This window comes from Xenopus tropicalis, chromosome 1 (assembly GCF_000004195.4).
Source record: "Xenopus tropicalis strain Nigerian chromosome 1, UCB_Xtro_10.0, whole genome shotgun sequence".
Lineage (NCBI taxonomy): Eukaryota > Metazoa > Chordata > Amphibia > Anura > Pipidae > Xenopus > Xenopus tropicalis.
Genome location: NC_030677.2, coordinates 148,475,238 through 148,500,473, shown reverse-complemented (window position 1 = coordinate 148,500,473; position 25,236 = coordinate 148,475,238). Strand labels below are relative to the sequence as shown.

At 37.1% G+C, this 25,236-nt stretch overlaps 2 protein-coding genes across 8 annotated transcripts in view; one reads left to right on the top strand and one right to left on the bottom strand.

Moving 5' to 3' along the window:
• Nucleotides 1–24,109, bottom strand: part of sez6l (seizure related 6 homolog-like) — a 162,674-nt gene extending 138,565 nt beyond the window's left edge. For both annotated transcript variants that reach the window (XM_002932087.3, XM_031891968.1), the window contains exon 1: nucleotides 23,308–24,109. In XM_002932087.3, coding sequence (XP_002932133.3) covers nucleotides 23,308–23,401 — 94 coding nt within the window. In that variant the 5' untranslated portion in view covers nucleotides 23,402–24,109. The remainder of the gene's footprint in view (nucleotides 1–23,307) is intronic.
• On the top strand, nucleotides 5,683–9,315 carry LOC116406900. 6 transcript variants are annotated; one of them, XM_031891987.1, is made up of 8 exons: nucleotides 5,683–5,723; nucleotides 6,193–6,351; nucleotides 6,723–6,766; nucleotides 6,900–7,040; nucleotides 7,127–7,344; nucleotides 8,371–8,530; nucleotides 8,664–8,803; nucleotides 9,124–9,315. In XM_031891987.1, the coding sequence occupies exons 4-8, from the start codon at nucleotides 6,944–6,946 to the stop codon at nucleotides 9,139–9,141; spliced, it is 633 nt and encodes a 210-aa protein (XP_031747847.1). In that variant the 5' UTR covers nucleotides 5,683–5,723; nucleotides 6,193–6,351; nucleotides 6,723–6,766; nucleotides 6,900–6,943; the 3' UTR covers nucleotides 9,142–9,315. The 6 variants fall into 6 exon arrangements, with proteins under 6 accessions (XP_031747847.1, XP_031747843.1, XP_031747838.1 ...); XM_031891983.1 differs by having other exon boundaries at nucleotides 6,720–6,766; XM_031891978.1 differs by lacking the exon at nucleotides 6,723–6,766.
• Nucleotides 24,110–25,236: the final 1,127 nt, after the last annotated feature.

Here is a 25,236-nt window from a genome sequence, read left to right as displayed (position 1 = left end):
ATTATTATATAGGAATATATATATATATATATATACTGTGTATATATATATATAATATAATATATATACAAATAAATATAAAGTAAAATGGTCAATAAATAATGAAGGTTCTTTCTTATGTTTTCAGACAACTATGGCTTAGTCATACACATAACATAGCAATAGTTAAAGTAGTGGACAAGCATAGAACCACATATACCCTATCACACCTATGTTCTATTCATAAGAAAATAAATCTTTATCTGAGTAACTGTTTGATCCTTCATTATTTTATTTCCAGTTTTTTTTTTCTAATGTAAGTTATTGTCTATGTTGCTCTATGAAAGCCAGGTGACATAGGTTCTATAATTCCATTAAAGTCTACTGGAATTGTTTGTTGCAGACAAAGCATTAAAGGTGTTTATTTCATGTTAATATGATGGATTCTGTGACTTAAAGGCCCTGGGCTTTCCATGGTTGGCTTACACCTGTCATTTGTCCAGTACATCTGCAGGCAATTATTTAAGCCTGACTCTACCTATGTCTATTTATGGAATGGGTCAGAGAACTTTCTTCTGTGGTCTGGCAAAAGTCCTTAGCTTATATGAGTGAGTGTGTCCAGTCATTTACTGTGTATGCTGTCTGCCTGGTTTTGACATCTTGCCTGCCTAATGGACTTATTTACTTGCCAACTGCCCTGATCTCTTGTTGTCCTACACTTTGGATTATGCATAATTGATTTACTCTGGGTCTTCTCCAAACTCCTAACCTAAATTCTCAAGATAATGCAGCACATAGGCTCCAGCTAGTCTCACATATTTTTTGGTCATTTATGAATTTTAGGACCTAAATTTATACACTAAGCTGTTAAACTTTGCTTCCATTTAGAGGTTGATGATGATGTTGGGCTTGCCCAACAGTCAGTGTTTTAATTCATCCCACAGGTATTTATTTGGGTTAAGGCCAAGGGCTGGTGCAGGCTATTCTTTTCTCTCCTAACTCACGAAGCACGTTCTATATGGTCCTCAGTGTGTGCATATATATACATAATTGTGCTGAAACAGGAAAACTTTTGCCTCAAAGTAGGAAGCAAAGAATTGTCAAGAATGTAACTGAACACTGTAACCTTGAGGTTTATTTTCATTATAGCAAGGGTCCCTAGGCTAAACTGTGTTAACAGCCCCTGCCCGTTATTCCTTCTTCTACTCCAAACATTATAGTTGCCATTACACATTCAGGCAGGTACTATTTTTCTGGCATATTTTACAGCTTCTAGATATTTCTTAGTAACATGGACATCAATTGTTCCAAATAATTCAGTATTTTAATAGTGTGCAATTTCAGAGTTTAATACTCTGTGTGTGTTATTGAGAATGGAATTATAGGTCATTGCACAACTGCAAAGTGCAATGTAAACATATGTAAAATGGTTCAGTCAATAGCTTTGAAAAACTTCCTTAACATTTCATGTTCATTATTCCAGAAGCGACAAAAAATTATCATCCAAAAGATAAGTCAAGTACAGGTATAGGACCCATTATCCAGAATGCTCGGGACCAAGGGTATTCCGGATAAGGGGTCTTTCCATAATTTGGATCTCCATACCTTAAGTCTACTAAAAAATTAATAAAACATTAATTAAACCCAATAGGATTGTTTTGCATCCAATAAGGATTAATTATATCTTAATTGGGATCAATTACAAGGTTCTGTTTTATTACTACATAAAAAAAGGAAACCAGTTTTAAAATTCTGAATTATTTGCTTATAATGGAGTCTATGGGAGACGGGCTTTCCGTAATTCGGAGCTTTCTGGATAACGGATTTCCGGATAAGGGGTCCGATACCTGTATTTGAATTTGACTTACAGTTTGCTGAGCTCTGACATAGTCTTGAAAATTAACAGGAAAAATAAATATGACTTTTATTGACCCTTACAATACTTGTTTAAATCCAGACATGCAGTTGAACTTTTTATACACAACTGCCCCAGCAAAATGAAAAAAAAATTAAATGTATTAACTTCAGATTTCTCTTGGGAGAATAATTCATCAGTTTTCAATTAATGTAGGTCCCTTGTTAAGAGAATGGAGGGTAATGCTTGGCACATTTAATTAGGACATTGCAAGTAAAATATTGCTAAGAAAAGTTTCATTTCATATAATTATTAACTAGATCAAAGTAGTTCAAGAGATACACACCAATTATATTATTATATCTGTCCTTTAATAAGGAATGCTATAGAGAGATTTGTAGGAACTGAACATTTGCATTTTATTTGTTGACTTTTGATAACATTTTCTATTATATATTTGTAAAAGAGAACATTTGTGTTCATTTCTGCAAAATACAATTTGTATTCTTATTCACTGACAAAGGACCTCATTTACCATTGCTCTGTGTGCATGTGATGAGCAATAAAGAATGTACAATTGCATCCCTTAAATCCCGTGCAAGGAGCATTTATAAATGGGGAAATATGCAAAGTGCAGCTCTGTCAGGAACAAGGGAGCCCTGCTCTTAATGCCCTGCAATTGCCCACTGGTGCTTCCTTGCTTGTCTTTTGAGGAATTCTAGGTGGCACCCTTCTGCCACCCACTAGTGATATGCGAATTTGTCCCGTTTCACTTTGCAAAAAAATAGCAAAACGACATAAAAATCTGAGAAATATCGAAAAATTAACGAAACGTGTTTGTCGTGCAACTTTTCTGTCGTATGCGACGTTTTTGGATGTGACCACACCTATTTTGATGCAACCGTGCCCATTCTGATGCAACCAAAGAATTTTTCTGTGGCAAAATTTGGAAATTCGCTGCGAATCCATGCCTGGCAAAAAATTTTGCTCATCACTACCACCCACCTACAGTACTGCCCAGTTTAATGCAAAGCCGGCAAAAGCAGACAGACTTTATTTGAAATAAAGCACAACCTTTTTGCCATTCAAGAACCTGCTGGGCAAGGTGGCAAGGCAAAGTACCTTTTGCCAGTTTGGACATTTGCACCATGTCCTTCTTAAATGAGGCCTAAAGAGAAATAGAAGTTGATTGCTTAGCGTACCATGTTCAAACTAGAAATATCTTTATCAGGGAACTCCAGCCAATAGCCCTCTAACTGTACAGAATTTGAGAAACCCTGGAGAGCAGGTGCTGGGGTTTGAAGTTGGACCACTGTTGAAGAGCTACAGAGATGCTGCCATGGCTTGCTGAGAGTTTTATTTCAAACACAGTTAGAGTTACTGATATTTATTTCTTATTTTTCCATTTAAAAAACACATCAATATTGCAAACACAAAAATAAATGACTGTTCATGCAGTTCACAACTAATAACTATTATGATACATATATCATTTTATGTACATAACTAAATGCACAAAGTATTTTGTTGGTGATGTTTTCTTTTGCACAATTAAAATTGAATAAAAATCTTATTTTCTTGTTCTCAAATGCTCACTTGGATACATTAGGATTTCTGTCAAGCAAACAGGCAGCTGGAATCATCCTAGTAATTTAATCTTACTTTTCATGTAGTTAAACCACAGGCGACCAAACCTCAATGCTCTATGACATTGAACAAAGCTCATGTGAAAAGATAATTAAAGGTATATATCAATGCCTTTCTGTATCGCAACAGCTAATGTTAGTAAGAATGGGTTCACTTCAAGTAACATTTCCACTGTTTATACTGTAATTATTGAAGCCTTGGCAATATTTCCCTGTTACTGTTGGGTTTTGTATAGGATATAGTTGAATAGGGGATCCAAATTCCCATCAGAATATAGATGTTTGCTAGTTGTGGACCCCCAACCTTTAATAACTAAAATCTGAAGTTCAAGAACAACTTGGTACAATATATACAGTATTTAAAATGTCTTGATGTGTTATAGTGTAATATAATATTAATGTAATGGTACTGAATCCTGGAGTATCTGAATACCTGGCCAAACTGAATCCAAACTCTAATTATCACATGATCAGAAGTTGATGGTGATTTTTTTTTCTGATTTTGTGAAGTTGCATATGCATATTGGCATTGGTATTCTTTTGTTTTGTGGATTTGAACCCTAAAACTGTGTGTTCAGTGCACCCCTAGTTTCCCATATAAAATTTTATTAGATATGATAATGACATAGGGCATATACCATGGGGCAAATTTATTGAAATTTATTGAAATTACTTTTTTTTGTGATACATTGCAGCAACTTGAACAGAACTTGAATTTTTGAGATTTATTAATAAAAAAACCCCACAAAAACTGTAATTTATTATGTGTAAAAAAACAAAAACACTACTAGAAAACTACTGCCAACTAAAAGCTGTTGAGATCATGTAGAAGTCAATGGGAGCTGTCCTGGGCAAATTGTAACAATCTTTTTTTGATTTGTGGTTTTAGGGTTTTTTTGTGATTTTTTTTGTTTGTAAGTGAATGGAAATTCTTATGAAAATTAGTATTTTGAGGTTTATTTTTTATACTAAGAATATTAATGAAACAGAAGATTTTTGCTTTTTAAGAAGTTAGTTTGGTCGTGGTATAAAAAAAATCTTCGACATCATTGCATTTTTTTCAGATTTGGTTTTTTTGTAAATATGTTAGTGAAAATCTCAAGTTTTCAAAAATTTCAATGAAAAAATACATCAATCTTCCATGTCTATCTAGGAGGTCTATGTTATTTATGCACATTATTTATTGCCTGTTTGTGACTGTTATTATGGAAGATGTAATAATTTTTTTAGTAATGTAATACTATACTATAATATGGGTTGAGTCTTAAATTTGTCTCATTTGTCTAATAAACTCGGTAGACAATTTTGACACGTTGGTGACCATATGGACATACTGCAGCTCATACCATGTTTAGGTATTACTAGCAGCTGTTACACTTGTTTTCTCCGGTTTCATGGTATTGTGGATTCTTGCCAGCAAATTAATTAGTGTTTATATTTCTCCTTCATTTTAATGTAAAGCAATCATTTTCATTAGTGATGAGTGAAATAATTCCACAGGCATGGCTTAGCGGCGAATTTCCATGTTTCGGCTTTGACGGTTTTTTTTTTTTTGCAAAATAGGCGTCAAGATTTGCCTCAATTTTCCCGCAAAGCGAAACGGGACAGATTCGCTCATCACTACCCACACAGCAGCTGACTCCGAGCCGGATCCGTTTTCAAACCGGCAAATCCGCGTTACAGTCACCTCCGTTTCCCACACGGCAGCTGACTCCGAGCCAGATCCGTTTTCAAACCGGCAAATCCGTGTTACAGTCACCTGCGTTTCACAGCTCAGGGCCGGGTGTCAGTGGGCGGGAACATTCGCTAAACGGATCTGTGCCGCATCTGTGAAAACGAGTGCGCAAAATTCTTCGGTGTGGTAGTTATCGGTGGTACAGTACATCCTCAGAGCTACAAATTTCATAAAGGTAAGTCACTGTGCTGCCCCAGCAGGTAATACTGTATATTATGTTTTAAAGTTAATGGTTTATATGTATTTTCATTGTTACGCTGCCACCTAGTGACCAAGGTCGCATTACAACTTGTTTACTTCAAAGTCTGTATACCCTCCCATCCCCTTCCTTATGTGTGACGTCAGTTCCTCCCATCATGCCATTCATGTTCCTGCTTCCTATGTGTGAGGAGCTACTCCAGGGGTTGGGAAAGCAATATTTCTTTTGACCTCCAGCATTTGTCCATCCACCCCCAACGTTTGTTAACCCACAACAAATAAAGAACCTTATGTGGATCCCAAGTGCCTGGTGAGTTCTGCTATCTGGCACAGATTGCCAACAGTGACTGTGCCCAGCTCCATACAGGCCCAGGGAGAGGGGTCTCAGGGGAAACTCAGCCATTATCACAGCATATTATTAGAGACTATTACACCACTACTACTATGTACCATTTAAAATACATTTAGAAATATTTAACTATAGAGCTGAAAGGCTAGGTAGTGTAAACTTCTCTTTTTTTGCTTTGAAGTAATTTGCTATAATTGCCAAAGGAAGCAATGGACTGTTTGGATATTTTGCAGTACTATAAAGGGTCAACTGATACAAGTCATACTATAGATTCCATAGTGTAAGTTAATTTAATATTTTGTGTGTCTTTTTATGTATTTTGAGTGTTTTTAGGTTTTAATCTTAAAGCAATTTGTTAAAGTTTTTAACCCTGCCAAACATGATTAGTTGGTGTTTGTGTTGTTTGTTGGGCAAATCTTTGGCGATACAGACTCTGACAGTGAGCCAGAGACAGCTATAAAGAGGAGATGCCACAATGTCCTCCCTTTTCCAGTACCACCTATTCCTTCCCCTACTCCTGACAATGAAGCTTGCCAGACTACTGCTAGACCTCTCCTAGACCAGAGGCAGACGGAATCTTATTTTACTGGTATATTCTTTTATTTTCGTTGAATAGTTTTTTAATACTGTTATGTTAATGTTACAACTGAACATGTATATACAGTCAAGCCGTGGCAAATTTTATCTTGAGTCAAGGTACTTGCCTGGATCTGATGCAGTTAATGTAACTGTAAAGTTTTTATGTGCTGAGTGAATCTGACAGATCTTGGCTGAACATTGTTTATTGTAAGCTTACATTTAGTTTGGTCATTTAGCAGATGCTTTTATACAAAGCAACTTGCACATAAGGACAATAGAAACTATAAACATAAAGGATTTATTATTATAATAGTAAATTTATCATAATTTGTTGTTATTCACTTAAAAATATGTTATTGACATACCTATGTTTCACAGCAGCACCACCTGCCCCCTTAAGTACATCTTGCATGCCTTCCAGTCAGGTATTTTTTATAATAATTAATATATATATATATATATATATATATATATAGAGTATATTTTTTAATAATTGTTTGCATGCCATCTTTGATCAACAATCAGTGAGCTAAAAATAATGACTCTCCCCATCCTCAGTGCCTCAAGTTGCAACACGTGTCTCTCACACACCATCAAGCTCTATGGGCCAGATCTCTGCCACGCCTCTGCCAGATGAGCATTTCTTTAGGCCCACATTTAGACTGGGGAAGACAGGCACTGGACCAATTCCATGCTCTGGTAAAATCTTTTTTTTTTTATTTCAAACATCCAGTTTTTCAAAATGATATATAAAAAGAAATCTTTCAATCTTTCCTTTATTGTAGCTGCTCAGCTGCACATCCTAACTTTATTGGAACATGTGAAGGAACAGCAAATGGCGATTGCTGCTGCTGTGAACAATCTTGCTTCAAGACTGGGGACAGAGGCTCCTGTGGCTGAAAAGCCTAAAGACATCAGTATCCCCCTGACCACTGTGCCTGAAGTTGAGGAGTTTGAGGAATGGCTTAAAGACTCAAGAAATTCACAAGCTAAACAAAACATGGTATGTTTTTTTCCCATTATCTAAAGCTACTTTATGGTTGTTGTACCTACGTTATCTCAAGTGGTTCTGTGCCTGTTGTAGTGATACTGGCCTCAAATATTAATATTAATTCTTAGTTTTGGTTACATATTATTTAAGGTGAGAGTGTTAGATTTAGGGCACCAATTAATATAAAGTTTGGTACTCGTTCGGTTCATGGTACAGAACAACATGATGAAGACCATCCCTCCCTCCAGTGATCAGATGCTCTGTATGTTCATTAAGAAACATTACGCAAATGCAGAGTTAACCCATGGAAATCTGCTGGACCAGACAACATTCCTGGCAGAGCGTTCAGGGAATGTGCAGGACAGCTAGCATCTTTAACATTTTCCTGAGCAGCGCTGTTGTTCCTACGTGCCTCAAGACAAGGGGGGGAATTCACAAAAGTGGAGAGAGCCCTTTTTTGGAGTAAAAGTTGTGGAAAAACTGGTGGAAAACACTTTCTCCAGATTCACAGACAGAAATCCGCCTCAACCGCCACTTTTTAGTTTTTGGTGAAAGAAATATAAACAACCGCAAAAAATCCTCTGCACTCACCCATTATCAATATGTAGAAATAGGACATTAGGACATTTCTGTGCATTCAGCTACTAAGAAATGCCTTCCCCCCCACCTCAAAAGAGGGATTGTTTGTCCGTACATTGCAATATACTTCAAGCTGGCCAACTACGTCAAAGTCATCCCTTCTGGCCAGTCCTACCCTGACTGACCTATATAAGTAATTTAAGATTAGTACTGAGCAAAGGGACTAAGTTTTACCTGCAGGTTGCAGGTAAAACTTTGTCCCTTTGCTGTACTGCGTCAGCTATATGTGGTTGTAATGACAATAAAAGCGTCTTGACTTTACTAATGTCTCTCTCTACTTTTGTAGTCAGAGAGGGTCCTCACCGTAAAACGGCCCCTGGAATATGCTGTTCTCTACATTATATAAAATTTGTTCGTTTTGATTAGAGCAGAGAATATAATATATTTTTGTCTTTTCAGATATCTGCTCTGGGTGCTGTTGGAGGTCAAAACACCAAAAGAGTGACATGGAACATACTTTCAAGGCTTTACTCAGATGCAGTAGCCAAACAAATAAACTGGAAAGGAGTCAATGGGAAGAAGTGCTTTAAGGAAATGCTCACAAGAAGTTTGTTGATCAGTAAGTATTGAGTAATACCAAGAAGTTGAGTATTAGATACATCTTTAAAACCTAAACAATAAAGTTACTATGCCATTTTTATGGAGCTTATTATTCTGTGGAAGTTAAAGATTCTTATTTTTCTTTTTTACAGGGGCTATAAGAAAGAACCAGTCTTCGACCAATGCAGCAGACAGTGAGATAGATTCTTATGCCATCCGTTGGTTCAATCTTGCTCCTGACCGTGGCGGTGGCCGGAAAGAGCGTTCAAGAGTCAAAGAGGCGTTAACTGAGGTAAATTCAGATCCAAGAAGCATAGTGGCAGTTCCATTTTTTCATTAGGACAACAAGTCAGTAATAGAGGTTGACTTCATGATAAAAATAAATTTCAACTTTTATTTAAGGCAAAAAACTCAAACATTATTAAACAGCCATTGATTTATAGATAAAAAAATAATAAATAAATAAAAATATTACTAGAATTTGTAAGATAACTTAATCAGTAAAATAAGTTATAAGTTAATTTGCAGTTTATCCATAGTCTGTCTCATAACACTGCTTTAGTGGAAAAATAACAGCTTTCTTATTGGTGTTTTGTTTTTTTCTTTTTTCAGATGGCCCGTGGGAATTAAATTGTTTGACTGCTCTATCTGATTGTGTTTTTAGTTCATTGGGATAAATCTGTTATTATTAGTATTCTCTGTTTTGCTCTGACCACATTGTTTGGACTCGGGGGACCAACTCCTGTAGTTGCACAGTTAAAAAAAATAGTAAATAAATAAATAAATGAATTTATTTGCATTGTTCTTGTACTGTTTTATTTGTTTTTTATTTACACTTTGCACAATAATTATTTTTGTCAACAGTGTTGTAAAGATCAGTGTTTGTTTTTCTTTTATTAGTATAAATATACTGTCAATTTACTTTACTTTGAAACAGAAAAACAATACTTAAACAGAAGTCCAAGAACTGCTTGTGACCACTGACTCAGGGCCTTTATTGGATGTTATTCCTTATCCTGTCACTCCCCTACCATCTTTGTTAGTAAAAGCATAACAAGGCTCAAAACATGGAGAAAATATTGGTAAATAATGTTTGTGACTAACAACTTAAATTGAAATTAGATCTCAGTTGACTTATTTATATTTTTTAAATTTCAGGAAGTGTTGCATTACAACTATGTGGTAATAATTAGGTTTTTCTTATTGTGTAGCACTGATTTAAGCTTGGTGAATATTATGGAAGCACAGTAAGTAAAAAACTGTGTTAGGTAGAAAGTAAGGTCGAATCTGCTCTGTGTAATTGTTTTTGTATGTTTACAGTAAAGTAGTGGCTGTTGTGTTAGAATTAACATTAGATGATCAGAAGGCATTTTAATACAGTATTTGTTTATATCAAAAAAATAAGTAGCAAAAGACAATAAGATATTTAATCATGTATATTTTAGATAATAAATGCTTGAAATTCTAGACAACATAGTCTTAGAGAGCGCTGAAATAATTAATGAAAGCGCAGAGGGACTGTGCAGCTAGCTGGGGCTCAATTTCCTTCCGGAACACGAAGGGTTAAGTTGGTAGCCTTGGGCGGGAAAGATTAGACCCCACACTCACCCCTCCCCCTGTTGCCCCTGTCACATCCCAGCGCAGCGTTGCAGCCTTACCTCCCTGCTACACACGGAGCGGAATCTCCCTCCTCCCTCCCTGTTTAAGTGCATTTAGCTTGTGACCAGTAGGTCAGTAATTTCGAGTTTTGATTTGTCACAGCATATGGCGGGTGATTGGCCATTTAATCTCTGGTTGTTTGATGGTTTCCACATGCCCACTGCATTCGCAGTGGCTGGCATTCGTTATAAAACAGTCTTTAGGATGTTTGGTAAAAGTTGGAAATACATGGCAAGGACTATTCTGATGTTGGATTCTTTAATAAAGCTGTGGCCGAACTCCACCCACCAAAACGGCGTCATTGTGTTTTTCTTATGTCAGTTGGGCTCATTGGGGGGGATTAGGTGGAAGGAAGGGAATGAGTCTCCGCAGTCTGGGCCAGATCTGAGTCAGCTGAGCGAACTCCAGGCCAGATGCTATGATGATTTGGCTCAAATGTGAACCACATCTGGCCCACATCTATTCCACACTTCTGGCCCACATCTGGGGCTGGTATGGGACCAGAACCAGAACAGAGCTGGACCAGATCTGGTCCACATTTGAGCCAGATCATCATAAAGGAATCCGCATCTGGCCCGGAGCCGGCTCAGTGCTGGTCCGGATAAGTACAATCGGATATGTGCCAGTATTGGCCCGTTGTGCCAAAAGACACCGGCCCAAGTCAGTTGCGCGAATCTGGCCCAGAAATTACGATGGGTCTGGGCCAGATCTGGACCACATGATTTTTGCTATCTGGGTAATTTTTATTAAAAAATTTCAATTTTCTCCAGTATGGTAAAGATTAAGTTTTGCTCGGATAACAACTTTAAATCAGAGTAATAAAATAAAAATAATAAATTAGTAAAATGAGATCAGTATCTCCAGCATTAAGTCAAAATTACATTAACAATTTTTTTTTTTTAATTTACCAAAATAAGTTCATACTTGGGGCTATATTTGTAACTAAAAAATGAAGATGGATTAGATTGATAGATGATTTAAAAAAGTAATACAGGTATGGGATCTGTTATCCAGAATGCTTGGGATCTGGGATTTTCTAGATAAGTGATCTTTTTGCATAATTTGGATCTCCATAACTTAAATCTGCTAAAAATCATTGAATAAACCTAATAGAATTGTTTTGGCGCCAGTAAGGATTAATTATATCTTAGTTGGGATCAAGTACAAGGTGCTGTTTTATTGTCACAGAGAAAAAAGAAATTTTAAAAAAATTAGAATTACAATGAAGTCTATGGGAGATGGCCTTTCTGTAATTCAGAACTTTCTGGATAATGGGTTTCCGGATAAGGAATCCCATACCTGTATTAAAAATTCCTAAAAACATAGCAGTTAAAGTTGACCTGACCTTAAAGGGGAAGGAAAGGCTAAGTCACTTGGGGGTGCGCTTACCTCGTGCCCCGGGCTGGTGCCCCTGTTAGGAGAAAACTGCACCAGCCCGGGGCAACTGGGGCGATGCGCTTCCTCCTTCCGGCTTCGTTTCGCTGAGACTTCAAGTCCGGCGCATGCGCAGTAGAGTGAAAAAGCCGACTTCTCTGTTAAAGTTCGGCTTTTCACTCTACTGCGCATGCGCGTGCAGCGAAGCAGGAAGAAGGAAGCGATCGCTGCTACCCCGGGCTGGTGCTGTTCTCTCCGTACAGGGGCACCAGCCCGGGGTAGAAGGTAAGCGATTCAAGTCACTTGGGGGTGCCTAACATTTTGGCATCCCCCAGGTGACTTAGCTTTTCCTTTCCCTTTAAATACATTCCAGTTCCCCTTCTATAGTTCTAGTGATAAACAGAAATATTTACCCCCCACAATTTCAATGCAAACTAAAAGGGCTCTCAAAGCACAAAGACAAAAGATGAACATTGTCATCAGAACTAGTTATCAAGGCTCATTTAAAAAATGTTTCTGTTTTTACAGAACCATTCACACCTACACACATTTAAACCACAGAATTTGCAGGCCTATTGGTTGTTTGACCCAAAATATTTTTTTTCTTTTAGAAAAGACCAACTACAGCAGCTTATACTTACATAATAATGCAATTTCCCTATGTCTCAACAATGAGTTCAGCAATACTGTGACCTAAACAGTAAATAACAAGGTTACTGTTGCCAACATGTGAGCGCTGGGATGATAGTTTTACTAATTCAACAACAGGACATTCTGATAACTAGTTTGGCACAGGGAATTAAGGATGAGAAAATTAACCCCCGGAGCTGCCAGAGTGAATTCAAAAAGGTTCTACAGAGAACATTGCTCAATTCATGTAGTTATAGTTAGGCAAATGTTAAAGAATAATACACCACAACATAACATTATTCTTTAAGGTTTTTCAACGGTAACCTACCAATTTAGTACTTACCCTCCTAAAGTCTCTAGTAGATTTTAGTAAATGTAAGTTTGGTGCAGATTATGTCAATTATTGTAGGTTATTTCAAATAAGAACAAGGATAAATGCCATAATGACGCCTTTCATTGGGAGACCTTAATTAATTCAAAAATACTTGGGATTTTGTCTAAATTTTCCTCTTAAGTACTTACTGCCTACTTTATAAAAGAAATGTATTTACAATGAACCAATAAGTTATACACTGTCATTACCAAACATTGTCGTTATTGCACATAACAGCCGACAATGTAGACAACACATACATTTTCTAGGTCTTTATCCACATGGCCCTCTGTTTATGAGAAGCAATAAACCCAATTAAGGATTCAGCCAAATCTCAGTGGCTTTGCAGGATTAAGATTCAAATTCCTTTAGATTCTCAGCATCTTGGAATTTAACCTAATTATGTCAACCTGTTGTTTAGTAAATATGAATTAGTGCACTTTATTTGAAATAAGAACATGTATCCAACATTTGATTTCTTGTTTATTTTGAATATAGCTTCCTCTTGAATATGTGATGCATGTGAAAATGTTGTGTTTGTAGCAAGCCTATCCTACCATTATATCAGGTACAAATTTACTGTGATTGAATTGCCTGACCTTGTATCGTGCAGCCATCTCAAATAGAGTGACTTCTCTCTGTGATAAATGGGATTTGCAATGCTTGTAAACGCACAGACATACCAATACACAAAGAAGCACAAACTCAGTGACATACATGTGTTCCTTTAGTCTCAGTGGATTTCACCCATGAAGGTTGATTTACATTTACATTGCAATGTGCAATGCAGTGTGCAAAATTCACATACAAATTGCCATGTTTTTACCCACAATGTAACATTTTCCCAGAATTCCAAGGTGATTGTCAGCATATGCTAAGTTGCATTCCATTGTGGTAAATTGTGTGCGTGTTATAGCACACACTGCATTTGTATTTGCGTGTATTGCATCCAGTGAATGGTGTTTATAACAGCAAAGGGTCCTATTCACTTGGCCAGTGAGTTGCTCCCTAGTTTTTACAGGGAGAGCTGTAATGGTTTGGAAATCTCTCTTTTTGTAACAAAATATTGAAACCCCAGAAAGGATGGGGTGCCTTTTAGCTAGAGAGAAGATACCTTATTAAAATAAACATGATTCTCATAAAATGTGGCAAATAATGTGGTAGTAATCATGATCAAATTATGATTGCGCTTATACACCCTGTTGTGTTTCTCTTGTTGACTGCATATGTTTAAACAAAAAATCTCACCGCCCAAAGCCGCCTAAACCTTCTGAGATGCATCTTTTGAAAATAAATACAGAAAACCACACATACAATTCTCTGGAAAAAATACAATTTATTGGAATTATAGCAAAAAGGTTTTTAGAATTTGTTCCTCCCCCCAACCACTTAACTTGTGGACCAGAATTACAAACCGTACTGGTTATAAAAAAAGTTTATTCCAGACCTATGAAAGAGGAAAAGCCTATGAAATGCATCTAATGTTGATATACCCATTTTGCACATGGAATGTCTGGCTAAAGAACGTAAAGAAAATGGTGATGTGTTGCGTCAGCCCATCATAATTAATAAGATATGTCTATGCAGCTTTCATTCATCCAGGTCATGATATACTATATCTACTGGTGATAAGTCTATAGCAGGTGGTCTTGTTGAGTAAATCTTAAAAACATTTTAGCACTCATTCAAGCGACTTCTTCAGTTAAACATACACTACTTCAACTTTAGTTCAGATTTAGATCACATAGTTGGGAAGATTTGGGAGGATATTAATGTTCTCCCATTGCCAGGGAATCACTGCAGAGCCGCAGCATAGTGATGGCTTTGCCAAAAAATTCACTGCTGAAAATTTCACAAAACGGCACAAAATATGCAAAATGCAGATACTGCATGACTTTTGAAATGCATGATTTTTTTTACATGTCTGCAGCTTTTTTGATGCAACCGCCACTTATTTGTGGTGGCCATGACTATTTTGACACGACTGCAACTTTTTCTTTTTTCATTTTTGTTGTGGCAAATTTTTGCAGCACTTTCACAGAAAAAAATTGCTAATGGCAAAATGTGGAATTTTGCAGCAGATCCATGCCTGGTGAAAACATTTGCTCGTTACTACTGCTGCACTTAAATGGGTTGGGCACAAAAACCTTGGTGCTCTTCCCTGGCACTAAAAGCACACTGCTCCACCTGGCCTGCCAGGTAGCAGAGAAAGTAGTGCTCTGTGTTTGAAGCAAAAGAGAACCCGGAACCTGAGGTCTCCACCTTCTGATGAGACTGTAAGTAAAGCAGATTGCTTACCCCTACTGTAATATCTGTAGTATCTGCATAGTAACAGCAGGAACCCAGTGTATGAGGTGGAACTCAGATGTGCAGGAGTGGCTCAGGTTGCTTTTCAAAAGTGTCTGACAAAAACCTATGTGCAGTTGAACTAAGAAGCTGAGGCAAAGTCCTCCTTCACAATACATTTATATATATTGGTGTCTATGTAGCTATGCAGTAAGTACATGACAACTCAATTACAATTCTTTAATTACATATGTTTATGAAATGTAAGCTACTGAGTCTGTATACAAAACAACTGAAGAACTGGCAACCCTACTCCTTGCAAGATTATCAGCTCTGCAGCATGTTGGTTTTAGTATATGGGAATATGGGATTATGCAGGGTCACTGTGAAGCAGTATATATACTGTATTTTTGCATTTTCTAGCTACTTATTATGTGTATACTTGTATTCCTACTACATGCTCTATGCCACCCAGCTCACAGCTGCTACTTGCAGCAGCTACATCATGTATTAATGCCCATGTGATGTGAAACTTTAAAAGCATCAATATTATTTATTAAAAAATCAAAATGAAAAGGGGAATACATTAGTCCCACACTGTCTTTGACTTTATTCCTTTCTATATGCTGAATGCATCCTTTATTGCATCTGAGAGCAGAAGCACTTCAAATGAGGGACTTAATTATATATAGGTCATTACCCTTCTCCTCCTTGTCTCTCGTGCAGCTTTGGGAGGGAGTTATTGGGAGAGTAAAGATTTCACACGCCATATGCACCATATGACAAAGTATACTTTTTTCTTATACCCAAATGATTATGTTGTTATTACGGAACACTTATATTAAATCTGGGTGTATCTATGCCCATTTAGGAGTGAATAGTGTATTGTATTAACCAGATACAGCATAGATCAAGCAGTATATCCTAGCAGAGCAGCCAGGCAATGTGTAAATTGGTTAGTGATGCCCTCATGAGGCCAACAGGGATTTTAAAATAACTAGAGTTCAATGGCTGACATGGAAAGAATGTTCCTTACTATATCACTGTCACTCCACAAAGCTGACTTTCATAGCAGATGTAAAAAAGAAAAAAACATTAACAAAGAAACTGTCTGAAAACCTGCATACGGCAATATAGCTAGCAGTGCCACAGACACAGAACAACACACCTTAGTCCTCACCATTTTTTATTTCTTTGCACAAATGCACACAAGCTCATCATGTAATGCTGGCATCGTCTTTACCCTAAACTACTGGCATGGGTGATACAAAACCTTGTTTTTAATGCCCATGGGGAAATATAATTGGCTCCTTTATTAGAGCAAGCTGACAAGTTCAACCTTTTATTGCACTGAATATGGGGAATGACAGGCTCATTTAGAAAAAATTCACCCTTTCCTCATCATTTTGAGTACCACTAATTGGTCACAGATTGCCAGAAATGGTAGTGCCTACTGAAAATAAACTATAGTCTAATGTGGATCAAGCATTTTAGCTTGGGCTTGGTAAAGGCTTCATAGCTTAGCTAATTTTATATAAGTAGTGGTGTGTTGACTAATAAGTCTAATAAATGTTATATTTTCAGTAAGTAATGAGGAATGTAATTAAAATATAATGTACTGTTGCTCTGCACTGGTAAAAGAAAGAGTACTATGCTTTATAAAAATAAGCATCTTTGTAGCCATGGAGCAGCCATTCAAGCTGGGAAAAGGAGAAAGGCACAGGTTACATAGCAGAGAACAGATAAGCTCTGTAAAACACCATTGCATTATACAGAGCTTATCTGTTCTCTACTATGTAACCTGTACCTTTTCTCCTTTTTTCCAGCTTGAAACACTTTTTTTTAGTGTTATTGGTTCTTTAAGTAGGAGTAATATACTTCCAAGTTTATTTAAGCACCATGGATGATAAGCACCATAAAAAAAAACAGGGCTCCTATAGATTTGCATTTGGTGTCCAATAACCATGCTAAAACCTATATCAAAAGTTGTATAATTATGAAGCACTGCACTGTAGCACTGGGTAATAGTTATCAAGGACTGCAAATTATTTAGTACTATAGTTATAAAATATTTATGAAAGGTAAACAAATATAAGCAAGAAGCCCGAAGAGAAGAATAAAGTAATGTGATTTGGGTAGTTCATGAAATGTTTAAAAAAAGATTAAATGAATATTTGCTTAAAGAATTAAGGAAGATTATTCTTGTGGTTCTAAAAGCGTTTAGCAGATGAATTATACATGGTGATTGAAGGAACAAAAGGAGGGAGGAAGCAAGCTTTATAGCTAGCAGTTAGGTGACACATTACAAGGATCAGTTATAAAGAGCAGTTTGAGAAGTTATTATAGAGGCTGCATCTTAAAACCCAGGAGAACATGGTTATGGTTTTATTAGCTTTAGACACTTTTTAGAGAGGGTTCAGTAAGAAACTGTAAGAATCAACTGCAAAACATGTTTGTACAAGGTGCGTGCAAAGGTTGTCAAAAACCATACCATACAGACACCGAGATTTATAGTAACCCTGGGTTATGACCTGGTTATAGCTTCCTTCTCTTATCCTGAGGAAGAAGCTACAGAAACAGGTTGACACACCACACATAATGCACTGCATTGATGATTAGGACAGTTACATTTTGGATGATCATGGAGTTGGGCTACAGGTATGCAATCTGTTTTTCAGAAACCCTTAATCTAGGGATATCTGGACAGCCATTTCTCATAGACCCCATTATTAGCATATATTTCACATTTTTAAAACTGATTTCCCTTTTCTCTGTAATAATAAAACAGTACCTTGTAATTGAAATAATTAATTCACACTGGAGGCAAAACAACCCTATTGGGTTGATTTAATGTTTAAATGATTTTTAGTAGGTTAAGTATGGAGATACATATTAGGGAAAGATCACTGGTGTAACTATAGAGGAGGCTTTCTCTATAGTTGCAAATAAATCCCCCCTCCCTAGCCACTCCCCTAACAAAACATAGTGGTACATTTGTCAAATGGTAAAAACAAAGAAATTTGAAAGGTCTGTTTTCACTTGTATAGAGTTGTAGGAGCATATTTATTCGAGGGTAAAAATAGAATAATTTTTTTTTACCCTTTAATAAATATGCCTGTAAAAAAAACCTATACACAACCTATACACAAAAGAGCTTATGGCTGTTTATTCACTCTTTGATAAATATGCTCCATTTTCTCCATATACACCTGTATAATGCTTTAGCTAGCATAAAATGTACAGAGATCCCATGAAAAGGTATTGTTTACTTTATGTAACAGCCATTTTGTAAACAAATGCACTTAATCAAGTATTTGCATACCCTATGTTTTGGCAAAAAAGTAAACTCTGAGTGTCTGCTTTAATTTTTGGTGTGGATTATCCTGAAGATGAAAATCCGGGGCATACACACCAGGACCCCATGTTTCTACTGCTGAGCTTTACTTACTATTTGGCTACTGCACTATATATATACCCTTTGTGGGCGGAGCACTACTAAATGCATCTCTTCACCTTAGCTTGGCCCTCCCAAATGGAAGAAGGGTCTCCAGGGTAAATTCTAACTTTTAACACATTCAGTTAGGCACCAGCAGTTCGTATTTAGGAACAGAAGATTTATTGAAGAAATAACAAAAGAGAAGGTACTCCCTTTGTATACCAAATATTTGTGGCACAATGTCATATCATACACCAAGTTCACAATGGGTATTTCTCACAGCACCGGTGTCTACTTCCAGTGTACCTGATTCTTGAAAGCATGGTCTAACTCTAAGGTGTTACATTAAGATTGAGGAAAAGTCCTATTCGCTTGGATCCCTACAATCTGGTGAGTGTCACCCAGGGAACTACCTTGAACTAAGCTTCCTTGTTGGAGCACAAAACTGCTCCTACTACTTTACACTGTCTACATATCACTTCTAAATTTTTCATTAAAAGGAGCTACCAGCCACCAACTTTGTCTCACTTGCAAGTTCCCTAATAACTGACTTCACTTAGGCTTAAGTTACATTCGAGGTTTATCCTCTTACTAAGGCCTCCTTCCTCAGGGCAATGGCACACAGGTTGATTTGCCTTCCTTTACATTTCCCCAAAAGCCAGTTTGCCATGAGTAATGTGTTTTACCCATGGCAATCCAAAGGTTGATAAAGGGCAAGGGCAGTTTCAGGAGATTTGCTGCCCGTGGTAGTGAAGATTTAACCATGGGCCACAAATCAACCCATGTGCCATTGCCGTAGACTCTCCAGAATCATTCACCATTGTCCCCAATAAATTGAATAATGAATAATGATCAACATGAAAGGTCTAATCAGCACTTACTTAGGAGGGATATACTTTCCACACACTATAGTAGACTGTATAGTTTTCAGAAGTGCTAATAGCTTAGATTAGAAGACAAAGGTTCAAGTTACAGTCTCAATTACAGGTCTCCTAAATTAAAATCTGAAAGGACTGTAAGATTTGCCCAGATCATTACTATGTAATCTATTTATTCATTTTCAGTATCAAAGACATTTGGCCTTGAAGTTCTTTCTGAATTGCAACCCTCAGAATTCTTAATTATGTCTAATGCATATAAGTGCTTAGTCAAAAGACTGCTTGTAAATATCTAACTGACTGTTGTGTGGTGAAACTTTGGTCAGACAGTGTGAATCAAAACACATGCCAGCACACAGATACCCCTTTAGCAGCATTTGGGTCAAATTTTCCATGTGAGCAATCATTCTCACTGTGTTCTCATATAAAACAATAAAGGCCTAAAATGGATTTAAATGGCTAATTACTACATACCTACTCAATAAAGTCTTATATATACTACTAGGTGCTGTCTTGCACCATCTATAGCCTTCTTCATTACTATCAAAAGATTGGAAATCTATTCAGATTTTATATTATGAGTGTCAATATAAAATTAAAACAATCTGCTGTTCTACATAATGGATAATCTGGTGTTTGAGCAACAAATAAGACTATCTTACTGAAAAGGACTATGCTTAGAAGGCATGTCCATACCATGATTGGTTGCAAAACCAAAGTTCTTATTGGCTGAATCTAGGGTTCACATCATCTCTGGTTTTATTGAGGACATATGAACATAATGCATGCTCAGTGATTACGTCGTATAATGATACCCCATGGTCAGATCCAGGGTGCCAACAAAAAAGAAAGAAAAGACTGCAACTTTGGGCCTTGATTTGCAATTTCAGCGTATGATATAGAAACTGTCGGTAGACAGGTGCAGATGAAGTAGGGTAATAAATCATACATAGCAGAAAATGGGTAATGTACAGTAACTGTAAAAGAAAACACTGAGATCTGATTTCTTTTTGAATGGGTGGAGGCAGGCCATAGCGTTATTGATATATATTTATCAAACCAGATACCGTGTCTTTGCCGTGCCATATGGAACATTCAAATATCCCAATATCCCAATATGACCCATATAATTAACATAATTGCAAATTTACTAATAAAACAAATGCTGAAAACAGACATTTTGAGCTATACTGTAAAGTAAGGCATAAGACAAGTGAAGTGCAAAAACACCATGCAATACGCACAAACCATGGGGTTGAGGTGCCCTGATATTAAAAAGGCAGCAAGGTAAGTCCCTCCCTACTCTTAAGTATTAATCCCTGCCCTACTCTAAGTGGCCAATCCCTGCTAATCCCCTGACTACACTGGATTCCTTTCCCTACAGGAATTAACCCTTCCTCACAGTCCCGGGCACTTTCATTAACCACTTTGGTGCTGGACAAAAGGTCACCTTGCTAAAGGCTCAGGAACCTTAAAGTAATATGGCAGTGGGCCAAACATCTCAAGCCATGATGAATATTTGCTTAACACAAGTGTTTTTAAAAATGTTCAGTGAAGCTGAGATAATATTACATTGCATGTGTCCCTTTGTATCAATGATTCGGTCACTGGAATCTACAGTAGGAACAATGTTTTATACACATTACAAAGAAAGGCAAAAGCATGCAATAACAGACAGCACTAAATTCACATTATAATCAATGTCAGCTTAATCTGAGTTGTTTGATCACTGTATTCTATTTATAATTTGGCCTGCATTTAGCTAAGGGAGAGCATCACCAGATAATTAGCACTGTCTAATGTGTCCTTTCTTACAATCCTTTCTATGAACCATGTGCTCATTTAGACCTTTCTTCATGTCATTGCCCTTTAATCCCTTCTGTTGTTGTACTTAACCTCTTGTTCTACCACATTTCTTCATTTGCAGTATCCTCAAGGGTTGCTTACTTTGTGTTTAACCACTCTACCCTCCTTTCTAGATTTCACTTGTTTATAATGTAATAACTGTACCATCACTCACAAATGATTGTTTATTGAGTAAAAAGCCAAAAAGCCAAAACACACAAAACAAAATTCAAGCTCATTATATAGTAAAGCTTCAATGGCAAAGGGTGGTTACAGTGAGTGCAGTGAGTGGTCAAACAGTTTAGTATTAGATTTAACTCTTTACTTCAATAGCTGAGGGAAGGTTTTATCGGTGAGATTGTTTGACTTTGCCGTGTATTGAATTAGTATTAAATGATAACTTAACCACTGGGTTGTTTTCCTGCCTATTTGTTTCATTGGAAGCAGTGAAGCCACCCAGCATGGGAATGTCACACATCAGTTAATCCCCCTGCATCCTCTGTTTTGTTCATCCTCACAGCAATCCATTTTAATATATCAAATTGATAACTTTCACAGGAAATCAATCCCCCTCATTAACATTACAGGCTGTGGCTAGCATGGCTGTCAGTTGCCTTTCTTCACACAGAAGACATTAATCTGCTAACGTAACCAGATTGAAAAGATCTTTGTTTTTTATTTCAGCATTGTTAGGTTAAAACCAAATGTGCCAGAAATGCTTCTGCCATTACTGAACGTAGAGTGCAAACACCGGTGCCTTTGCATGTTGCTCCCCTCACTTCTGAAAGCACCCGACAATATATTTTCATGCAATTCTTCTTAAACTCACAAACACAGCTCTGTAGATCTTGTGCCTTTTCTTTAGATCAGTGCTGGTAACATATGGGGAAGCTGTGCATTCCATAATATAACTCCTGCCTTTGAGATGATGCCAGATAAACTAACAGCTAAAACATAATATGCTGCTGACCCAGTAGGTCCATATGGTCCTTGGAGGTTAGAATGCTAAACATTGCTATTGGAAACTGAATTAAAGGAACTAACAAGAGGCATAAAACTAACCACTAAAACAAATGGCTGAACAAAAAAGTTAGTCTGCTACTGAGAGGAGTAACCCTTTAAGTGAGGTGGCAAATAAATTATGGGCAACCTGATTTGCTTATACTGCAGGTGTTACTGTGTAATTCTGAACTTTGGTATAGCATTGTACTGAATAGCAGGTGTCTTTGCTTAGCCTTCTTTATCACCTTTGCATGTGTATACCATCTCCATAGGGTATAATGCTTTACAGACAGCTGTCCCCTTCAGATCTTTTATGTTATACAGACCATCAGATATCGCCATGCAGCGTGTTGCATTTGGTTTCTGATTTTAAACATGCAGGAGACCTTAGGAAGCATAGGTTCTCTCTGTAGAACAGTATGGGATACAAATACACTAACTCTCTTACTCCAAACCAGTGCCAACCAAAATTTGATTACAGTGGTTGGGGGGGGGTATATAATCTATTTAATAGCACATGTCAGTACAAGTGGTAGAGGCAAAAAATGTTCTACAAACCAAAATATACACACAACTCTCAATGCTTGTGCATTTTTATATGCTACCCTTTAACTGCAATTTCATCGGGTACCAACCAGCACCATCCTAAAATACATGTTCTTATAGCTGGAAATTCATTTCAAGCAGTATAAAAGAGAAATGTGTGCTGGAAAGTCCTAATAGAGGAAGATATGGCAAACAGTTATCACGGCTTGTTTTGTCTTTACATGTTACAGAAGAACAGATCAAATAACCTAAACACCCCAGTGGTGCCCATGCCAACAAGGCTAACCACTGAATAGTGCTGAAAGATTAACTTTCATTGAGGCAGTCATTGCGTATTTGGCTCGAACAGTGCTCCAGGTGCATGGGGATCAGATATTGAATCTCGCTCTGCCTGATTGTGTTGAGGTCACAATAAAACAAGCCTTAAGTGAATAAGAACAAACTCTGTCTTGACCCATTATCTGAATCTGATGTCAGAACCCACACTACAAATGAAACATATTCCCTAGAACAAACGAAATGCTACTACGTCTTTGAGAAATGTCTGGCTATGCAGAGTTAAATCAAACATGCACATACATTGTAAGCGTTCCTGTATAAAAATAGAAACAGCACTGGCTAAATGCTGTGCAGTACCATGTTATGAAGTGGAGCAGCAACCTTAAATTAAGGCAAATTTTAAAGAATTAAACAGATAGGGTCCTTTGTAAAGCACATAGGAGATAAGGTACCCTGAGTATTTACATTGATGCCATAGATTGTCTTACCTTCAGCCTGGATTCCTCGCAAGAGAATCAGGAAGAGGAGGGTAAGAAGGTGTATTCTGAGACCCACAAACTGGCATATTCCACCGGACAACATGACAGAGTCCTTGCCTCCGGGAGAGGAATATTAGAAGGGTAGTAGAGAAAGCTTTCGAGCTCTGTGCAGTGCAGTCACCGAAAGAGATGTCTAGGCTGAGATTCACAAGGAGTCATTCATCTGAGCAACTCTCATGCTGGTGTGTCTATTGATTAAAGTGGAAGAGGAAACGGGCACAGAGAAAAAGCACAGAGAGGGCTCTGTGCTTTTTTATGAAAAGAATGCTACTGTACCGAAATGAAGAAGGAGGGAGAGTGAGAGAAATCAGGCAGATAAAACAGGCAGGCGGGGAGTAGGGACACAGGGAAAAGGAAGAATAGAGGCACAAGGCAAAAGAAAGAGTGAATGGCAAATTAAGCAAGGGAAATTGACCAAGAAAGGAAAAGGACAGCAATGAGAGAGATTTCTGGAACTGTGAGAAAAGATCAGATAGAGAGGTATGGATGCAGAGAAAAAGAAAGAAAAGAAAGAAAATCTCCTGCCTAAACCCACAGTGACAGAATGTGTGTTGTAAGCTGGTAGGCTGCTGCTGCTAAGGAGCATTCATATTATATGATCCAAGGCAATGCACTGAGAGAAAGTGCTATAAGGCACAGACACATGGATGGGAAGACAGACACTGGGGGAAGCGAGCAATAGGATGGTGGTTAAAAATAGACATCAGCATTGGATACATTATAAGATCCTTCATGCAGGAATAAAACAGAAAGGCAGATGCTAGGGGGTTCTTTGCTTTGTTATTTCCACTAAACTGGAGTTAACCAAGCTCAGTTCATTAGCACGGTTACTGGATTTTAATTAACTCTTGTACTGCCAGGTGATCTCTGAGGGTCCTTTATGCAAGGTGACCTACTGTTTAAATATACAGGAAGCATCCATGCCCTTCTGATAAATCAAACTGTCTTTCTCTTGTTAAATGAATCATTCATTGTAGCTATCTTGATATATGCCAGTATAAGTGTTCTTACATTTCACTGATGGAAAGACATGGCTGAAATATAAATGTATTGTAGCTTTGCATTATACATGTATTTATGAAGAATAGCTTAAGCCTGGAACTTATACACAGAGCCAGCAAAACACAGAAATTATTCATATTCAATACATTCTGGTTGTCTTTTTCCTTGAAAGGTATTGATTTAGCAGGTATATTTATTCCAAATGATCCTTTCCAACTTAGAATAATTATGGAAGGGAGAAAATACTTAGTCCAGTCAATAGTTGAATCATTTTTCATGCATAAAGTAATCTGAATTCCCCAGGCACTTAAATAGGTATTTTAAGCAGAGACAATTGTTTCTCAAGTCTAGATTCTAGCAAAGAACTTCACTGAATTTGCTTCTGTTTCTAATCCTAATTTCTTTTAAAGGGGTGGAAACCAAGGATAACAGTAGAGTGAGCAGTACATGGGTTAATTCCCTATGTGGGAGGCTTCTCCAGTTAGAAGACATGCTTTAAGTGCCACCAAGTTACTCGCTGTACTGAGAAGGGAGGAGCATGTCCCGCCAGTACTAACATAGCTCTGACTGATCAATGACAGCGACAAAGTACTGAGATATCGGATTATGTCATTAGTGACCCAGTTTTTTTGCTCTAAAACTTGTATTAAGCACAAAAAAATTGAAAAATTAAATGTGTAAAACTTCAGCATCTAAAAACCTGATAGTTCATGTAAAAGTCAATGGGACTTGTACTAGGCAAAACTGAAGTGTTGTTTTTTTTTTCGAGTTTTTCAAATTTTTGTCAAAAAAACTTTTTTTTTTCAGTTTTATTCGATCATGTTTGTTTTTTAAATAAATAAGTAAACATTTAAGTTTGGTAAAATTTTGAGTTTT

Excerpts from the sequence above, each read along its gene's own strand:
- LOC116406900 (XM_031891975.1), top strand. The coding sequence starts at position 6,709 with ATGTTTCACAGCAGCACCACCTGCCCCCTTAAGTACATCTTGCATGCC. Across the intron at positions 6,767-6,899 it reads CTTGCATGCCTTCCAGTCAG|TGCCTCAAGTTGCAACACGT; the intron begins GTATTTTTTATA and ends CCCCATCCTCAG. Across the intron at positions 7,345-8,370 it reads CACAAGCTAAACAAAACATG|ATATCTGCTCTGGGTGCTGT; the intron begins GTATGTTTTTTT and ends TTGTCTTTTCAG.